Source organism: Cydia strobilella, chromosome 4 (genome assembly GCF_947568885.1).
Source record: "Cydia strobilella chromosome 4, ilCydStro3.1, whole genome shotgun sequence".
Taxonomy (NCBI): Eukaryota; Metazoa; Arthropoda; class Insecta; order Lepidoptera; family Tortricidae; genus Cydia; species Cydia strobilella.
The window spans coordinates 8,306,584-8,323,330 of record NC_086044.1 but is presented as its reverse complement, the minus strand read 5'-3'; the positions used below and the strand labels follow the sequence as shown (position 1 = coordinate 8,323,330).

Here is a 16,747-nt window from a genome sequence, read left to right as displayed (position 1 = left end):
CCCCCCTGTCTACTCTTCAATTATAAAGGAATGTTACTTACTTTTTCTCGTAAATTGTCAACATCCTGTCGGTTTTTCAACCCTTTTACATCTGTAATGAAGAAATCAAAAATATATATTAAATTTCGCATTATTTTATCCAGTACTATTACAGCTGACTGTATGTAACTTTGATATTTAAAATATTTAGGAACGAAGTTAAAATTATAAGAACAAATTATATTATTTTCTATGAAAATATTTTAATTTGTGTTTTTTCAAGTACTGGATATATATATATCGGCTTTGATCATTTTTTCCTTCGTATATGACATTTATTTCAGTTAAGTTAAAATTATTGCATAATGCAAGGACTGTAAAGTAAAGAATCTTTAAAGGCTTACGAAACAAATCGAATGTCTAATTCCCTTGGACACATTTTTGAAAAAGTGTAAGCCTATAAGTTGTAAAGTTGTAGCCAGAGACGTCTACCAGACAACCAAAAACATTATCAAAATATTGAGACACTTAGTCGTAAATATGGGCTAAGACATTAAGGGACAAAACACTGATATATTGATAGAATTCTTTGAAACAAGCATTTATCGCTGACTGTACTTTTCTTTCAACATGAGGCAACTATTACCTATCGAGACGATTCTAACAGACTCTAACACAATTAGTTTGCGTCGTTTTATCACGTAGTTCCTATACCTCTTGTGTCCATCATCAGACCAGCGATGGTAACTTTCGCATGTATGTGAATTTTCAGCTCAATCGAATAATGGCAAGTGGGTGTAATTTAGCCTGCAAGATGTGACCCAAACATACATACAAACATTGCAAGGTAAATAAAAGCTTGAAAAAATGGAGTGTTGAAATATGGTGCAGTGACCTGGGTTGAGCAGCACGATGGCCTTCAGCGCGACGTACTCGGCCTGGTCCATCCGCAGCGAGCGCATCTTCAGGCTCAGCTCCGACAGCACGCGGTCGAAGATCGGCCCCACGCCCGCCTGCTGCGCAGAGTTGCGGTGCAGCGTCATGCCTGCAACCACGACAACGGGGTCAATATCCCTTGTCTTGGCTAATTTAAAAAAAATCGTGAGCTCCTCGCTTGCGTCTGATAGAGCTCTACGAAAATAAAATAAAAGAGGGTGTATAATTATTTATCTTGTAAGATATAAAGTAAGTAAGTAAACACTTTATTGTACTAAAAAGAAAGGAATCAAGGTTACATCAGATAAAAGTAGAACAAAGGCGAACTCATCCCTAAGAATATATTGCTACCAAAAAGGATATCACTGGCACTGATTTAAACCTTTACGATTTTTACTCATTATTATTCACAACGACAGGACTTAATCGCGTAAAATAAGTTTTAAATTTACCTCCGACGTTTCGAGGACGGCGTTGTCCCCGTGGTCTCGGAGAAGAATGGATAAAGTTGACATCAACATTTTCTAGGCTTCTTTTACGCGATTAAGTCCCGTCGTTGTGAATAATAATGATATCACAGTCGTCGATGGCTTAATGACCGTCACAAAATGTTCCTGTCCCTGACTCAAAATGTACTCTTGTAATGTCTCTTGTTTAAAAGTCCCTTTGCAGAATTATCCTTTCAAAAATTTTTCATGCCTAAATGCGATAGGGATGTTTTACAAAAATATGTAAAATGATATTAGTAATATAACACTTTCAACTCTCGCGTTTTAAACACATATTTGAAATTAGATTTTATCACAAACGATACATACTCAAATAAATAAATAATTATTAGTATGTTGTTGTTGTATTAATGTATTTCAATTACCTTGTGACAGCAAAAAATGTTCATTTGAAATTTGACCCCCCTAAATATGTTGTTTCACTTACCCGGCATGAGGCACATGAGCTGCGGCTGCGTGGTGCTCCGCGTGCCGTCCCCGTTCTCGCGCTCGTCCTCCAGGTACTAAAACATTCAAATTAAAACATTCGTAACGTCTCAAACTTCACACAAAAATAACTCTAAAAGCCTCAAAAGATAAACATGCGTTGTTTATTTTTCGCGGCGAATTTCGCCGCCGCTATAATACTGGGCTATACTTTGCCCTTGAGACAAAGGCGTTTTTTAACGCAGTGCACCAGAGGCTAAAAAGCTAGGCCATTTTAGGCTGGCCACAGTGCAAACGAGACAGCATGCATGTGTACGGAAACCGAACGAAAATTCCGTGCGTCTGCGGTTAGCCTTACACGTACTCATAGTCGAATCACAGTCCAGTACTTTATCACATTTGAAGTAAATTAACCACTATACTTACAAGTAATAATAACATGCCTACTTACGATATCATAATCAGGGACTAACAACTACACCTGTTCAATTTTATAGGCATGAGTAACGAATACAAAGACATTTATTCGAAGGTTTTTATTTTTTATTAAGAAACAAGAAACAAATGGTCATTTACAAAGTGCGTGATAATTATACATTGCATTTTAAAGTTAGACCTACAGTTTCCTTAATTAAATATAAAGGTGCTAAATTTATCAAATAATCCACGTATAATAATTTTGTGCAGATTAAAAGATAACTAGTTAAAATGTTGTTATGAAATGACAAGACTAACCCAACATAAGTAAATATTCATTGTTGTGTAAACATATTCCGCTATAATAAGTATTTTTTCACATCACCTATTCGAAAAGGGAACTTTTCTTCCCTGCTAGGAGGGATCAAAGTGGCACTTTTCTGTTCAAGGACATTTTGTTGCCAGTATGAAATATTGACACAAAGACATGAAATTAGTATGCATATAATCGATTACAATTTCTTTATAATCGATTACGTGCATACAATTTTTCTAACTTAAATAATATTTTGTTGTAATTGTAAACAATAAATGTAATTAGCGTATTTTAAATTAATTAATAGCATATTTAAATTAAGTAAATTAATTAATTAGCGTAGTATATACAAAAAACATTAGTTTAATAATTTAATTTTTATTTTGACATTTTAGGTCTCCTTAAACGCAGCCATACTTGTCTATGCAATTAAAAAATTTTATATTTAAAAAGTTTTGTACAAATATTTCACAAAGCATAATTATGCGGTTCTGTATTGTGTATAAATTTGTAAATACTTAGTTTAAATCAACAACTTTATACTAATAAATATAAGTGATATCAGTCTTCATAGTGTTCTTTCGAAGATTTGGTTCAAAGGGGTAAGAGCTAATTTGTTACCAGAAAAATCTACAAAAATAATGTACTTGATTTTCATTGTATCATTTTAGGTGTTTGCTGCTGTCTGAAAAAATATTAGGTACATAATTATGAGCTGTAGGTACTTTTAATTTGTCAGTACAGTCACGTCTGAAAATATCGATACGGACAAAGTGCCAGAAGTATGTACCTATACTAAGGTCGTGTATACATATTTTTGGCACTTTGTCCGTATCGATATTTGCTTAAAATAGTAATGTTTTGAAACCTAATATATGTATGCAATTTCCTCATAGGTGATGTGAAAAGCAGTATGTGTCACATGGTAGCAAAATTATTTTCACCTTGGGCGTTAACACTTGAATCCTTCGCTTCGTTTAGGATTCAATTGTACACCCTCGCCGTAAATATGTCATTTTGCTCCCTTGTGACACAATCTACTATTTTTATGCCTAGATAAATTTTATTATCAATCTGTATGGCAATGCGTACCTAGGCAAGGCACATTTTATGAGCCATGTGCTTATTAACAAGTTACGAGTTTTATGGTTATTGTGCACTACATAATTTTAGAAGTATTACTTTTATTGCAAACATTTTATTAATAATAATTATAATAACACATTCGCAGATGTCATTTGGGGCCCACGACGATATTTCAGCCTATCCCGGCGCATTGAACAAATGAATCTACGCGCACCATCTGTTTTTGATTATTGTTTAATGCTAGTGGCGTCCGCAATTTGGCTGCGATAAGTGCGGTTTCATTCGATTTTACGAGTAATAGGTGTTACGATGCTTTATGAGCTAAACGGTGCACGGTGTGTTCCAAATTAAAATAGTTTTACGACCGAAGAGAAAACCTGTTTTATTTGCAATTATTATATTTCATATTATGTAAATGTTAAATACTCCTTCAGGTTATTTTTACCCGTGTCTTATATTTATAAGACACGGGTAAAAATAAGACTAAGTTTTTAACACTCAAAAACTTATTCTAATTCATTCCTATTCCATTTAAAAAGAAGCTTTGTGTGTTTTTGAGTGCTAAAAACTTAGTGACATTTATACTTAGTTACAGTTTACAGTTACATTTATCAGTTAACCAACTAAACAGAAAACTGTCTGGATCTGTCCCTCATCGTTCTGGCTTTAATCTATTTCATTTAATAGTGTAATGTTTTCATCTAATCTCAAATGGCTAAACATGCCGTTCGTTTTAGGTTCTTTACTAGGGCGAAGGGCAAATATTACAAAACTAAACTACTATTGATTAATCAAATCATCCCAAGATATTCCTGTTAGCAAAATATAACGATTATAGCAGCTTCATTGTTACGTTGAGCAAAGAGGATATAATAAGATAGAGCGGTACTGTCATAGTAAATTTTGTAACCACTAAATTCACTGCCACCTATCAACATACTTTAAAACTAAAAATGAAGTATTATAAACATACGATAAAATGTATTTAAACATGGATAAATGATTTTTTTATTTGCATTAATTATTTTTATTTGATTTTGACCCATGTTCTTTCACTGATATGCGTTAAAATTATAAATAACAAACGAAACCGTCAGTCAAAACTAGTGGCGCCATCTGATCGAGAATCAAATTTTCGTGATTTTCGAGGCACGTTTTTTACATTATAATAATAATAATAAGTACTGATCATCTGTTTGGCTGTTTAATGGACCTATGCCTTCATTTGATATGGCCACTTCAACTTTTAAAAAGTTTGGAACTCGACAAATAATGGAATTTGTTTGCAACATTGCAGTCCTGAAATCGAGACTGCAATGTTTTTAACTTTTTAATTTTTTGACTGACCATAAACTACGCACTTCGCGAACTACTTTTTAACCGGCAACGTCGACTTTGCCGTCCATTTTTGAGAAAAATACCTTATTGTGGTTTGTTTACATTTTCTTAAATACCTAAAGAAATAGATTATAGTAGAACTGTCCAATACTAGACCTTATTTCATTGCAAGATTCACGTAAACGCAATAAAGAGTGTGGTTGTGCCATACCTCCATGGAACGCCACGCGATGGAGAAGAGCAGCAGCTCGTTCCATGAGGCCTTGATCAGAGCCACCTGGTCCTCCAGCACCAGCTGCCCGAAGTGCGGGATGTCGCGCGCCCACACCACCAGCGCCGCTATCTGCTTGTTGCCTGCAATGCAATTTGTACTATATTGTTACAAGTTCAAGGTTACTATTTACTTGAAATTAGTTTACACTAAAGTATCAACTTTCAGATGTACAGTCAGCAATACTATTTGCTTAGCACCTTTGCATACAAACTTCTATGCAGGGGGGGGGTCACTTTTCTCTGCAGCTGACAGCTAAGGCTAGAAAGTTTGTACTCTTTTAGCGTCTGTCCGCGGGGTATATATTAATTCGCATAACGTAATACTCCTAATTCAAATTGGCAATAACGTATATTACGCATAACTTTTAAAGCGCATAACATTATTCCGCATAACTGAGTACGAATAATGTTAATGCGCATAACGTAAATTGTCATAACGATGACTTGGTATAAATTTAATAAGCATAACGTTACTTTGCATAATTGTATAATAAAAATAGCAAATGTGAGGCGTATTAAGGGGCACCCCTATCCGCGACTTCGTTCACAAAGGAGTCGTTCAACTGCGACCGTGTCAAAGTCAAAATATTAAGTATTCAAAAATCATCTGATTAACAGAGCAATTTATTGATGCAATTATTATTGTTCGTGGCTTAAGCATGCTTACAAAGGAATATCATATAAGGAAAGGATGTAAATAAGTTAAAACTGGCTTTCCAATAATTCCAATAAGTCTTTAAAAAGTAAACTATAAATATGCACAAAACGTCTTGAATTTCAATCAGTCATGTAGCTACCGAATTACCCTTGGCATTAATTTCTTACCAACTTTTGACCTGTTTTAGAATGAGTGTAAGTAATGATTACTAAAAGGTATACAATACAGGCGGTGTGGTTTATTTGCGCCGTGCTCAAGTACCCATAATAATTATAATTAGTTTAACAGAAGCATCGACTCGTTAAAATACTTGCCAGTGTTATTATCGCAAAAATAACAACAGATATGGGAGGCACGCATAGGTACGTACTTATTTAGGTACAAAGATTAAGTTAAACAAAACAGTCATTTTCCCTAACAGGTCGCGAATGCTATCTGTCCATCGGTAACTAAAACTAAAGCGAAGAGGATTCAGCATACTAAAATATTATTCAGAATAACAAACACCTACATTCCACTTTTTATCCGCGACTTGGCAAGCAAGAGGAAAAATCCCTTAAAAATAACGCAACTTTTTTGTGGCCATCGAATTGATCTACTTATTTAATGTTTTTGTCAACACTCATACTTTTTATTGTTCCGTTGTGTTGTGTTGTGTTGTCAGACACGGTTTATAAATATTTATGATGTCACAAATATGTAACGGCCAATTATTTCGTGTGATGCTAGCCAATAACATTTGATGTTTGGTTTTTAGGGTTCCGTACCCAAAGGGTAAAAACGGAACCCTATTACTAAGACTTCACTGTCCGTCTGTCTGTCACCAGGCCTATATCTCATGAACCGTGATAACTAGACTTGAAATTTTCACAGATGATGTATTTCTGTTGCCACTATAACAACCAATACTAAAAACAGAATAAAATAAATATTGAAGTGGGGCTCCCATAAAACAAACGCGACTTTTTTGCCGTTTTTTGCGTAATGGTGCGGAACCCTTCGTGCGCGAGTCCGACTCGCACTTGGCCGGTTTTTTTTTATTACCAAATTGCTCATAACAACAAAAAAAACTTGAAAACTGCGACGTGTTGGTGTCAAAGCGTAATTAATATGATAGATGAAATCAAGTGGATTGATGCAGATATTTATTACAGAGGTAAGTATTCAAAATTCTGTAGGAACCCTAAATGCATTCATAACAAGAATGTTTCAGATTCTGCATGTCTCTTAAGAAAGCAAGACTTACAGGTATTTAAAAGTCCGACTAACTTAATCACGGGTCTAAGGTTTCTCACAAAAGTAATACAGGTTATCTAATAATAAATAAATAATAACAAAATATCGTTTATTTCAGGCTTTTAGCCCATACTACATGACGACATAATGGCACAATGAAATAATAATAATTGAAATACTAATTGATGTATAATAGAGCGCTGGTGGCCTAGCGGTAAGAGCGTGCGACTTGCAATCCGGTCGCGGGTTCAAACCCCGGCTCGTACCGATGAGTTTTTCGGAACTTATGTACGAAATATCATTTGATATTTACCAGTCGCTTTTCGGTGAAGGAAAACATCGTGAGGAAACCGGACTAATCCCGACAAGGCCTAGTTTTCCCCCCTGGGTTGGACGGTCAGATGGCAGTCGCTTTCGTAAAAACTAGTGCCTACGCCAATTCTTGGGATTAGTTGCCAAGCGAACCCCAGGCTCCCATGGAGCCGTGGCAAAATGCCGGGACAGCGCGAGGAAGATGACTAATTGATGTATAATAAAATATACGAACAAATCAGCGATATTAAATTGCCTTCCATTAGCTTGCCAGATTACTGTAATGATAGTCACTTGACAATTCCAAATTAAACTGATCGTATACGTATCGTATTGTAATAGATATAAGGTGGTATTCGTCATGGAACTCGTAAAGCAAATAAGCCGCTATTTTCTTATAATACATTGCAAATAATTAATTAATTTGCTTTAGGATGTCTAAATGCAAATTAGATCCATCTCGTAAATTTTATTATTAGACGCTATTAATTACACCAATTTATTATGTCTCCACGATGTTTCATTTCAACAGAATTAATGTTTGTATACGACACAAAAGTCTACATATATTTTCATTAAAACATTGAATGACTACGTTTCAAATTTCGGAATGTGTTTACATTATTGTAATTTTTTTAAGAAGGTACGTAATTTTGTTGTTCTCGGGAAAAAGGTATTGCTGTCTATTTTTGATAAGGCGATTTCTAGTCGCTTCTGTATAAGGATTAATTATAAACTAAGCAGCTAGCTTTTATCTGAAGGTTTTGTCGAATGCTAGCCCTTGCAAATTTCGAAGCCCTGATAAAATACCAATAAGGTTGTTTCACTTGTTTCCACTCTGCAGTCGTAGTTATCATAACGGAAAACATTTATATCTAAGCTGTCTGCAACTCTGCATCCAATCGTAATCGTCTCATCGTGCACGTTGTTTTATAAGAAGCATGTGCTACAAAGATTGTATTTACTTAAATAATACAGGAGTCGACGTAAACGTATTTCGGGTAACGTGTTGTGTTGCAAGTGTTTATAATTTTTTTTTATGTATAACAATGAGGATATTATATACATATTCATTACAAATATAAACTGGTTGTCTGTTCCTAAATCAGCAGCCGACCGACGGTTAAAAAAGCCTACTTATTTACCTTGCAGTAGGATACTAACCCGACGTTTACGGAACGCACGCTCCGAGTTGTTTTAACTACTCGTACTTCTAACATAGTATCAACAGGGCAAAGTATGTTATCTTCATACAAACGCACCGCCCGCGACTTGTATGTGTGCGCCATAAGTGTCTATGCGTCGCTGCACGCACACTCAAACAAAATCTCCACTGGCGCACTGAGAAACGGGTCGAGATTTTGTTTGAGTGTGCATGCGGCGACGCATAGATATTATGCCGCACGCATACAAGTCGCGCGTGGTGAAGAAGATAACATACTTTGTATGTTATCTTCATACAACGCATATAGTATATAGTATAAACAGATACTATGCTCGTAATGTACGGCCATGGCTGTCGGCATCACCGTCGAACGTGTACGCTCAGAGCGTGAATTCACGACGGACACGTTAGGGTGCAAACTGAATGGACGCTCCAGTGGCGGAGACCAGATTCCACCTCACAGATCATAAACACGTTACCTATCTGACAAAGGCTGGAGACGGGCACGCGGTACCGCGGCGGCACGTTGGTGTCGGAGCCAACGCGTAGGAACTGGTACTCCTCGCTGGGGTCCGCCACCAGAGACTCCATCTCCAGCAGCCGCTCGATGGACAGCTCCTGCACAATCAATATACATTATATGAGAAGCAAATACGTTACACTAGAAATACGGGGTTTTTGATTGTTATCGTTAATTATTATTATACTAACAGTATGTTTTTTTAACCAGGAAAAACGAATGCTAATAATGAAATTAGAATGCCGAAAAACAAATACCTACTTCTCATCAGTAATCAGGATTCTTACATTTCGATTTTTGATCAATTATAAATTAGTGTTAGATGCATGTTTATGATTTATTATCAACTAGCGACCCGCCCCGGCTTCGCACGGGTAGTTCAACTCATTTACACAAAACCTTTACAAATTATACATATAAACCTTCCTCTTGAATCACTCTATCTATTTAAAAAAAACCGCCATCAAAATCCGTTGCGTAGTTTTAAAGATCTAAACATACATAGGGACAGACATACAGACAGCGAAAAGCGACTTTGTTTTATACTATGTAGTGATGTCAAACGTATCAAAGCGACTTATTGGAAATTACCGACTAGAAACCAGTGTTAAAACTGTGTATGTGGATTAATATTTGGAGAATAAATTAAAACATGCGACATCTGGAGGCCTAGCCTATATGCCAATATTGACAATCGTACATCCACATACACCAAACAAAAATATAAAATGTACCTATCGGTATGACATATGCTACGAAAACTCACGTGACTATTTCCGGCATTTCCGAACACTGTTACGTTTCCATTGGCGTTTTCTATCACCGATTATTACCTTGGCTAGGCTCCCTGTTCGGTCATAGTTTGCTAAAGCTTTAAATTTTACGAGTAAGTAGCAGTATTACTAGGCGCAAAGTTACAATAATATAAAATGTAATGTTAAATTGCTACTAATTAAGTAAACTTTTTGCCCGATATTTCATTAGGCAAATGTCAATTAAATTAGTAGAGTAAAAAGGGCGGTTGCAAAGGTCCAGAGCGGTTTATATTTTATTTATTAGCTGATTTGTATTTTGTTTGGTCAGTACCACGTTATCTAAAGGAAACGGAAGAGAGTGTGTTTGTTGGATTCTACATCAATTTGATGAAATTATTTAACAAATATGTAGCAAAGAGGATATAATAAGACAGAGCGGTACTGTCATAGTAAATTTTGTAACCACTGTAAATTCACTGCCATCTATCGACATACTTTAAAACTAAAAATGAAAATTTATAAAAATACGTTAAAATGTATTTAAATATGGATAAATGATTTTTTTATTTGCATTAATTATTTTTATATGATTTTGACACAGGTTCTTAACGGATATGCGTTAAAATTATAAATAACAAACGAAACCATCAACGCCCTCTATACGAGAGTAGGCCAAAGCTAGTGGCGCCATCTGATCGAGAATCAAATTTTCGAGGCACGTTTTTTCCTTAGACTGTATCCATCTATTACGGAGTTATATCTATCTTTGTATGTAGGTAACCGAAGTTATTAACATACGCAAAACGCAAGCGCTGACACCGAGGGCACTGAATTTTATAATATTTATCGATACAAATTTATGCCTGTGAACCAAAACCGCTGTCATAGTCATCGCTGAAAAATATCCCAATACTGCTATTTTTATTTTATTTTATCATATGCAAATTGAGTGTCACTACAGTCTCGTCTAACAATAGACAAAGCAATTTAATATTTTATTCCCTTGGCATAAGTTATAAAAAATCTGCACATATTGTTGGATTTTAAGGTGCACAAACTCAAAAAAAGCGAACGTTAAAGTTATATTGAACATAGGCGAGAAATATATTTGCAACTTTACGAGTCTGTAATTGCTTTGAGAACTATTTAAATATACAACACTTAATTAAATAAAATAAAATAATAAATAAATATTATAGGACATTCTTACACAGATTGACTAAGTCCCACAGTAAGCTCAAGAAGGCTTGTGTTGTGGGTACTTAGACAACGATATATATAATATACAGATACATAAATACATAGAAAACACCCAAGACTCAGGAACAAATATCTGTGCTCATCACACAAATAAATGCCCTTACCGGGATTCGAACCCTGGACCATCGGCTTCACAGGCAGGGTCACTACCCACTAGGCCAGACCGGTCGTCTAATTAATTGAAAGTCAATTTCGCCAACAACGGGTTGAATATCAGTAAAATATAATATTTAAATACATTATCCGTTTGAGTCTAAATATAGTATCTGTAAAATGCTGCCAAAGATGAAGTTATGACAAAAAACTTCCAAAGATCTAATAAAAAAATATTTAAAGGTCTGGACTAGATAGTCAATGCGATGCGACTAATGAGTACGCGATGAAATTAAAGTAATGTGCATACACCGGATTTTTGGGTGCGGGAATGATTTCGAGTGTTTATAACTTTGTTTATTGTAAAATAGTTACCAAAATATGAATAAAAAATAGGTAGTAAGCTCCAAACGGGCTTAGAAATGTTCAAATAGTTCCTTTTTTTTTTACAGATTTTACCTATTTTTTGACTAGTGTAAAACATTGACAGGGACACCAAACCACGGCGCAGTTTTACAAAAAGTTAAATTGAGACATAGGTAAGATAAGAATGCTCTTTGAAACTCCTGGGATAGTTTTTTTTTGCTTCTTTTTCTTATAAATAATCATTTGGTCACTGGAAACACAGATCTAGTCGGCCGAGCACATGATTGGCGCGACAGTATCTCGCCGCGAGATAGACTACCCGTCTTTTACTAACTGTATGAATTAAAGAGGGACGGGTAGTCTATGTCGCGGCGAGATACTCTCGCGCCAATCATGTGCTAAGTATCTCGCCGCGAGATAGACTACCCGTCTTTTACTAACTGTATGAATTAAAGAGGGACGGGTAGTCTATGTCGCGGCGAGATACTCTCGCGCCAATCATGTGCTAGCCCGGCAGGTTGCGGTTAGTAGGTCACCTAATTAATTACTCTAACGCATTGTACTAACGAAGATTAAAATTAAAGAGCTATGCAGGCAGGCAACAAACATAAGGTCATACCTATAATAATAATAATATAAAAAAACTTTGTAGCGCATGTCAGCATCAAAAGTACCGTATCAGACTACGCGTCAAAAGTATCAAACACTTTCTGAAAGTTTAATAAAAATATATATATAGGGTGTTTTGCACATGGTTGGTTGGACAAATGAAAACAGCGAAGAGGTGGGATCATATGCTACTTGCTTAGCCCTATATAACTGGCTTGGGCCCAATGGTTTAGGAATAAAAATGTGTATTTAAAAATAATGCTAAAATTCATCACTTAAACTTAAATAACATATCAAAATACGGATAAAACCATTAAAATGTTTTATTGTTCTTATCATGAGTGTTGTTTAGTTGTGTTAAAGTTAACATTTGGTGTACATTATTGTAAACAAAAAAAACTACGACCCATTAAAGTTTGTAAAAGAGGTAAAAAAATAATCTAATATTCAACTTTGAATTGTATTAAAAAAAAGTGAAAGAGATCGAGAAGTTCTAATTCCAGGAACACATCCCCAGTTTATGTCCTTTCTAACGAAATGTTACATGCATACATTTTTATTCAATGACTAGATTTATTTGCTATTTTTTTCTGTCGGAACCCTAAATTACCTATTAAAGAAATCAATTTTATTTTCCGTTGACCCAAAGCAGACAATTTTTTTTTCTCACTAGGCCATATTTATATGGCTAAGTAAGTAGCATATGGCCCCAGGGGCTCTTCGCTGTTTTCGTTTGTCCAACCATGTGCCGAACACCCTGTAAGTTTCTTTATGTAGAATAATATAACTGTAATAGATATTTTTGAACGCGATCTGTAGAGATTTATCTCTACTTGGAAAAGCATTCCAGGGTGGCAGAAACTTTTGGCACCTTGTTTCATCCGCTATTACTGATGCTGACAATAAAGCGATGCGAGTATAATTAGAAATATGATATATAAAATACGTTTCGGGATAAGTTACGAGTATTTGATTTTTGGATAAACTCAGACGTTTACACGTCTTAAGACTTTTACTTCGCATAATATTTTAATCATCATAGTTTTTTTTGTTTTATGCATATGTACCTAATGTTACTCATGACTTATCTCAATAATTTTTAATAACCAAGAGCCGTTGGTTTAGGCGAAAAGCAACACTGAAACTATTTTTATTTTGTTAGGGCCGGCACCCGCCAAGCGCCTTAGGCAGATAACGCCTCAATGCCCTTTACGAAATAATAAAAAAATCGATTCGAATTTAGCTTCATTAAACAAGCTACTCGTACCGAACGAAGTTTATCAGATCGCAGTATATAATGTTAAAAGTTTATTTTAGAAAAGAATACGAGTTTTAGTGTTACATATAATTCGTTGGAACAAGAACACTACCTATAGGTAACTAAAATAGAATAGAATAGAATGAAATAGAAGCGACGTTGCGAGAGGATATTAAGTCGCCCAATAAAGTGGTCTGATGGTCTAATTAGATCGCAGGGTACTGTTTGGAGGAAAGCAACGCTGAACCAGTGTTATGTGGAGATCCTTGAGGGAGGCTTAAATATTGCAGTTGTAATAACATGTATATAGGTACTTTTGATTTTCGGGTGGTTATCCGCCACCGGATGTGGCGTCAGTGTAGATCGCCTTACTTCTCAGTAGTCGCTAAGAAAATAACAAGTATGATTATGGAAATGAGTGTGTGTTATAGATGAGGGCACATACATCGCTTACCTGCACCGAGCTGCTCGGGTGCGCATCCTCGGCGCCGCGCGCGGCGCGCTGCCGCTCCTCCTGCACGGCCTCGCGCTTCATGCCGCACGCCAGACACTTCTGGTAGCGACAGTACTGGCATCGGTTCCGCTGCCGCTTGTCGATGATGCAGTTGCGCTCCTCGCGGCACGCGTACGAGAGGTCTTTGCGTACGGTCCGCTTGAAGAAGCCTTTGCATCCTTCGCAACTGGAACCAAGGAATACACAAATCAGGAAATTCGGTAAAATCAAAAGCAACGCGAGTCCAGTTAGGGAAGCCACTGCGGTCCAAATTGCATGCCTACAAATCCATAAGCCATGTGGGATGTGGGCGGACCTAAAGTGCACAGTGAATAGCTAACCACCCCAACGACTTAACAGTATCACATGTTCAATATATCTAAAAGATTCATTACCGCCGTCACAAGGCTATGTATAGTTTGTTTTTATACGATGAGTGGATGCGTGCCTCAAAACACACCTTTCGACCATCGTGCCAACAGCGCGTGTGGCCTCATGTCATGTAATTTTTTTTTTTGTGTAAATTAACTACCCTAAAATAATTAAATGGGGCATTTTCTATGAAAAGGGACCTTACTGTCGATGGCGCTTACGCCGCACAGCGCCGCGCGGCATTGTATTTATATCGGAGCATCGTTAATAATGGCGTAAGCGCCATCGACAATAAGGTCCCTTTTTATAGAAAATACCACAAATCATCTCCGGTTTGAGAAGGGTTGGGACTGATTGCGTACGCTGCAGTCGTCACGTAATCTCATCGACCGCTTCGAAAAAACCCATCCTATCCTATCCGGTATTGGTTAAGATAAAAAAATTAAACGAGTCGAAGAGAAACAACAAAATGGGCAACAATGCAAAACAAAAACAATTTATAATAGTGCCGTGCGTACTGCTAATTGAGTATATGTGACGTTTTCAACCAAAAGGTACCACATTTTCGTTTGTCGATAAGGTTGATTTCAAATTGCAGCTATATGGAAATAGCGCCTTATTGATGACAACCGACAATAAGTACCCTTTTGGTTGAAAATGGCACATATTAATAGAGGCTATAATGGGGAATCGTGTGTAATTGATTCGATTAATTGAGCACGAGGAAAACTCATCGTTAGCATTCAGCCCGAACCGCGGGTCTTTTTTGCAACACGTAATTTGCCCAGACGCCACCATCTCGGAATGGATTTCATTAAAGCCTTGGACATTACGCGAGTTTTGCAAGAACGTTGATGATTATCAAGAAAAACTTTCACTTGAGAATTTAAATGACAACTCTTACCTAGACCATATTGAGCTAGCGAGATAAATATACAACCACCCTCGTAAGAGCCGTTGCCGTTATTTATTTGGTATAAAATAAATAATATATACCTTACCTACTAAATGATTGGACTGAATTGAACAGTCGTGATTTTATCGTATACTCAAAAATAAGTAAGCCTCTCTACAAGTATCTACACTTTGCGATGTAATTAACGCAACCTAATTAAATAGTATTTTATACAATCGTGATATAATAGAGCTTTTCAGTCGAGTACCATGTTTAGGCAACGAAGCTTGCTGAGTTGCCTAAGTAAGGTACGAGATTGAATAGCTTGATTATATCACTATTGTATACAATACTTTTTCTCCGAGTCATCTAAAATAATACTTTTTTTTTAGTATAAAACCTAAATAATGAATGAAAATTGGTAAGTATCTCAGTATACAAAAATAGTCGTTTATTATGTCTTTTCAATGGGAACACGGCGGCACGTGATTGGTCAAATTCTTTTATAGTTGAATACTGTTAGCGGAGATCGGAACGCGCCCCTAACTGACAGGCCGGTTGTCATGAGCGCGAGCTGTCAAGATGGCTTGGCGCCGGATCCTCGGAAGCGTCGGTCAAGCGTTGTTGTGTATCGAGTTAAAATAAATCGTTTACTCAAGACCTAGTGCGTTTTGCTGTTAATAATTCAGAAGTGAGATATGAAACATGCATGCTCACAAAATATTTCCATCAAATAAATTGATTCGCGTACGAAATCGTAATATTGGAAGTAGCATCAAAGTACGCACGAAATGGACGCGTACGTATTTTGGTAAAATGCACTAAGTTTTGGGTCGCAAAGTGTTTAAAATATGTATTGTACAAATGCCTATTTAACAAAGAAGTAAAATGTTAGAAATCACACGATTTCGAAAAAGTACGTAAGTAATATTACCGCCTGCCGGTAAGTTATGCGCTCGAGGCGAGTCAACAACTCGATCACGATTGCCAGTGGTAAATGAAACATTATTAGTATTTAAAAAACTATTTGGAAATGGTTTCTCCCAATCCTGAATGCAGGTATGTCGAATTGCTAAACCGACTGAACGTTTTGTGTGAGTAAAAGTGCGTAATACCACTTATAACCTAACACGTAAAATGATATTGGAATTTGATCTTTAATGTATGGACATTATGTCCTATAAACAAATACATAACATGAATGTGCATTATATATCATTTGGTATGGTATTGACTGCTTTGGTGTGTTATTTGTATGGAACTTATACTTTATTATTGGATAACTGTATCCACAACATGCATTGTTATTGTAATACCACACTAGGCTTAGTGTGGCTGTGGTGTGCTTGTGTTTAATTTCCAGAGCAGAAATGATCACTTCAACTCCGAGAATTGCATTTGATGGTACAACTAATCTGAAGTTACCGTCGGGCAAGACAAATTTATAGATTGTATATTGTATGGCCTAACATGGC

At 36.2% G+C, this 16,747-nt stretch overlaps 1 protein-coding gene across 6 annotated transcripts in view; it reads right to left on the bottom strand.

Annotated features, from left to right (window-relative positions):
• Positions 1 to 16,747, bottom strand: part of LOC134740987 (protein ultraspiracle homolog) — a 59,388-nt gene that overhangs the window by 2,271 nt on the left and 40,370 nt on the right. For 5 of the 6 annotated variants that reach the window (XM_063673702.1, XM_063673697.1, XM_063673700.1 and 2 more), the window contains 6 exons: positions 13,958 to 14,192; positions 9,131 to 9,269; positions 5,219 to 5,361; positions 1,852 to 1,927; positions 875 to 1,024; positions 42 to 91 (listed from right to left, as the gene is read on the bottom strand). In XM_063673702.1, the coding sequence (XP_063529772.1) occupies positions 42 to 91; positions 875 to 1,024; positions 1,852 to 1,927; positions 5,219 to 5,361; positions 9,131 to 9,269; positions 13,958 to 14,192 (793 nt within the window). The remainder of the gene's footprint in view (positions 1 to 41; positions 92 to 874; positions 1,025 to 1,851; positions 1,928 to 5,218; positions 5,362 to 9,130; positions 9,270 to 13,957; positions 14,193 to 16,747) is intronic. The other variant, XM_063673701.1, reaches the window with a different exon arrangement.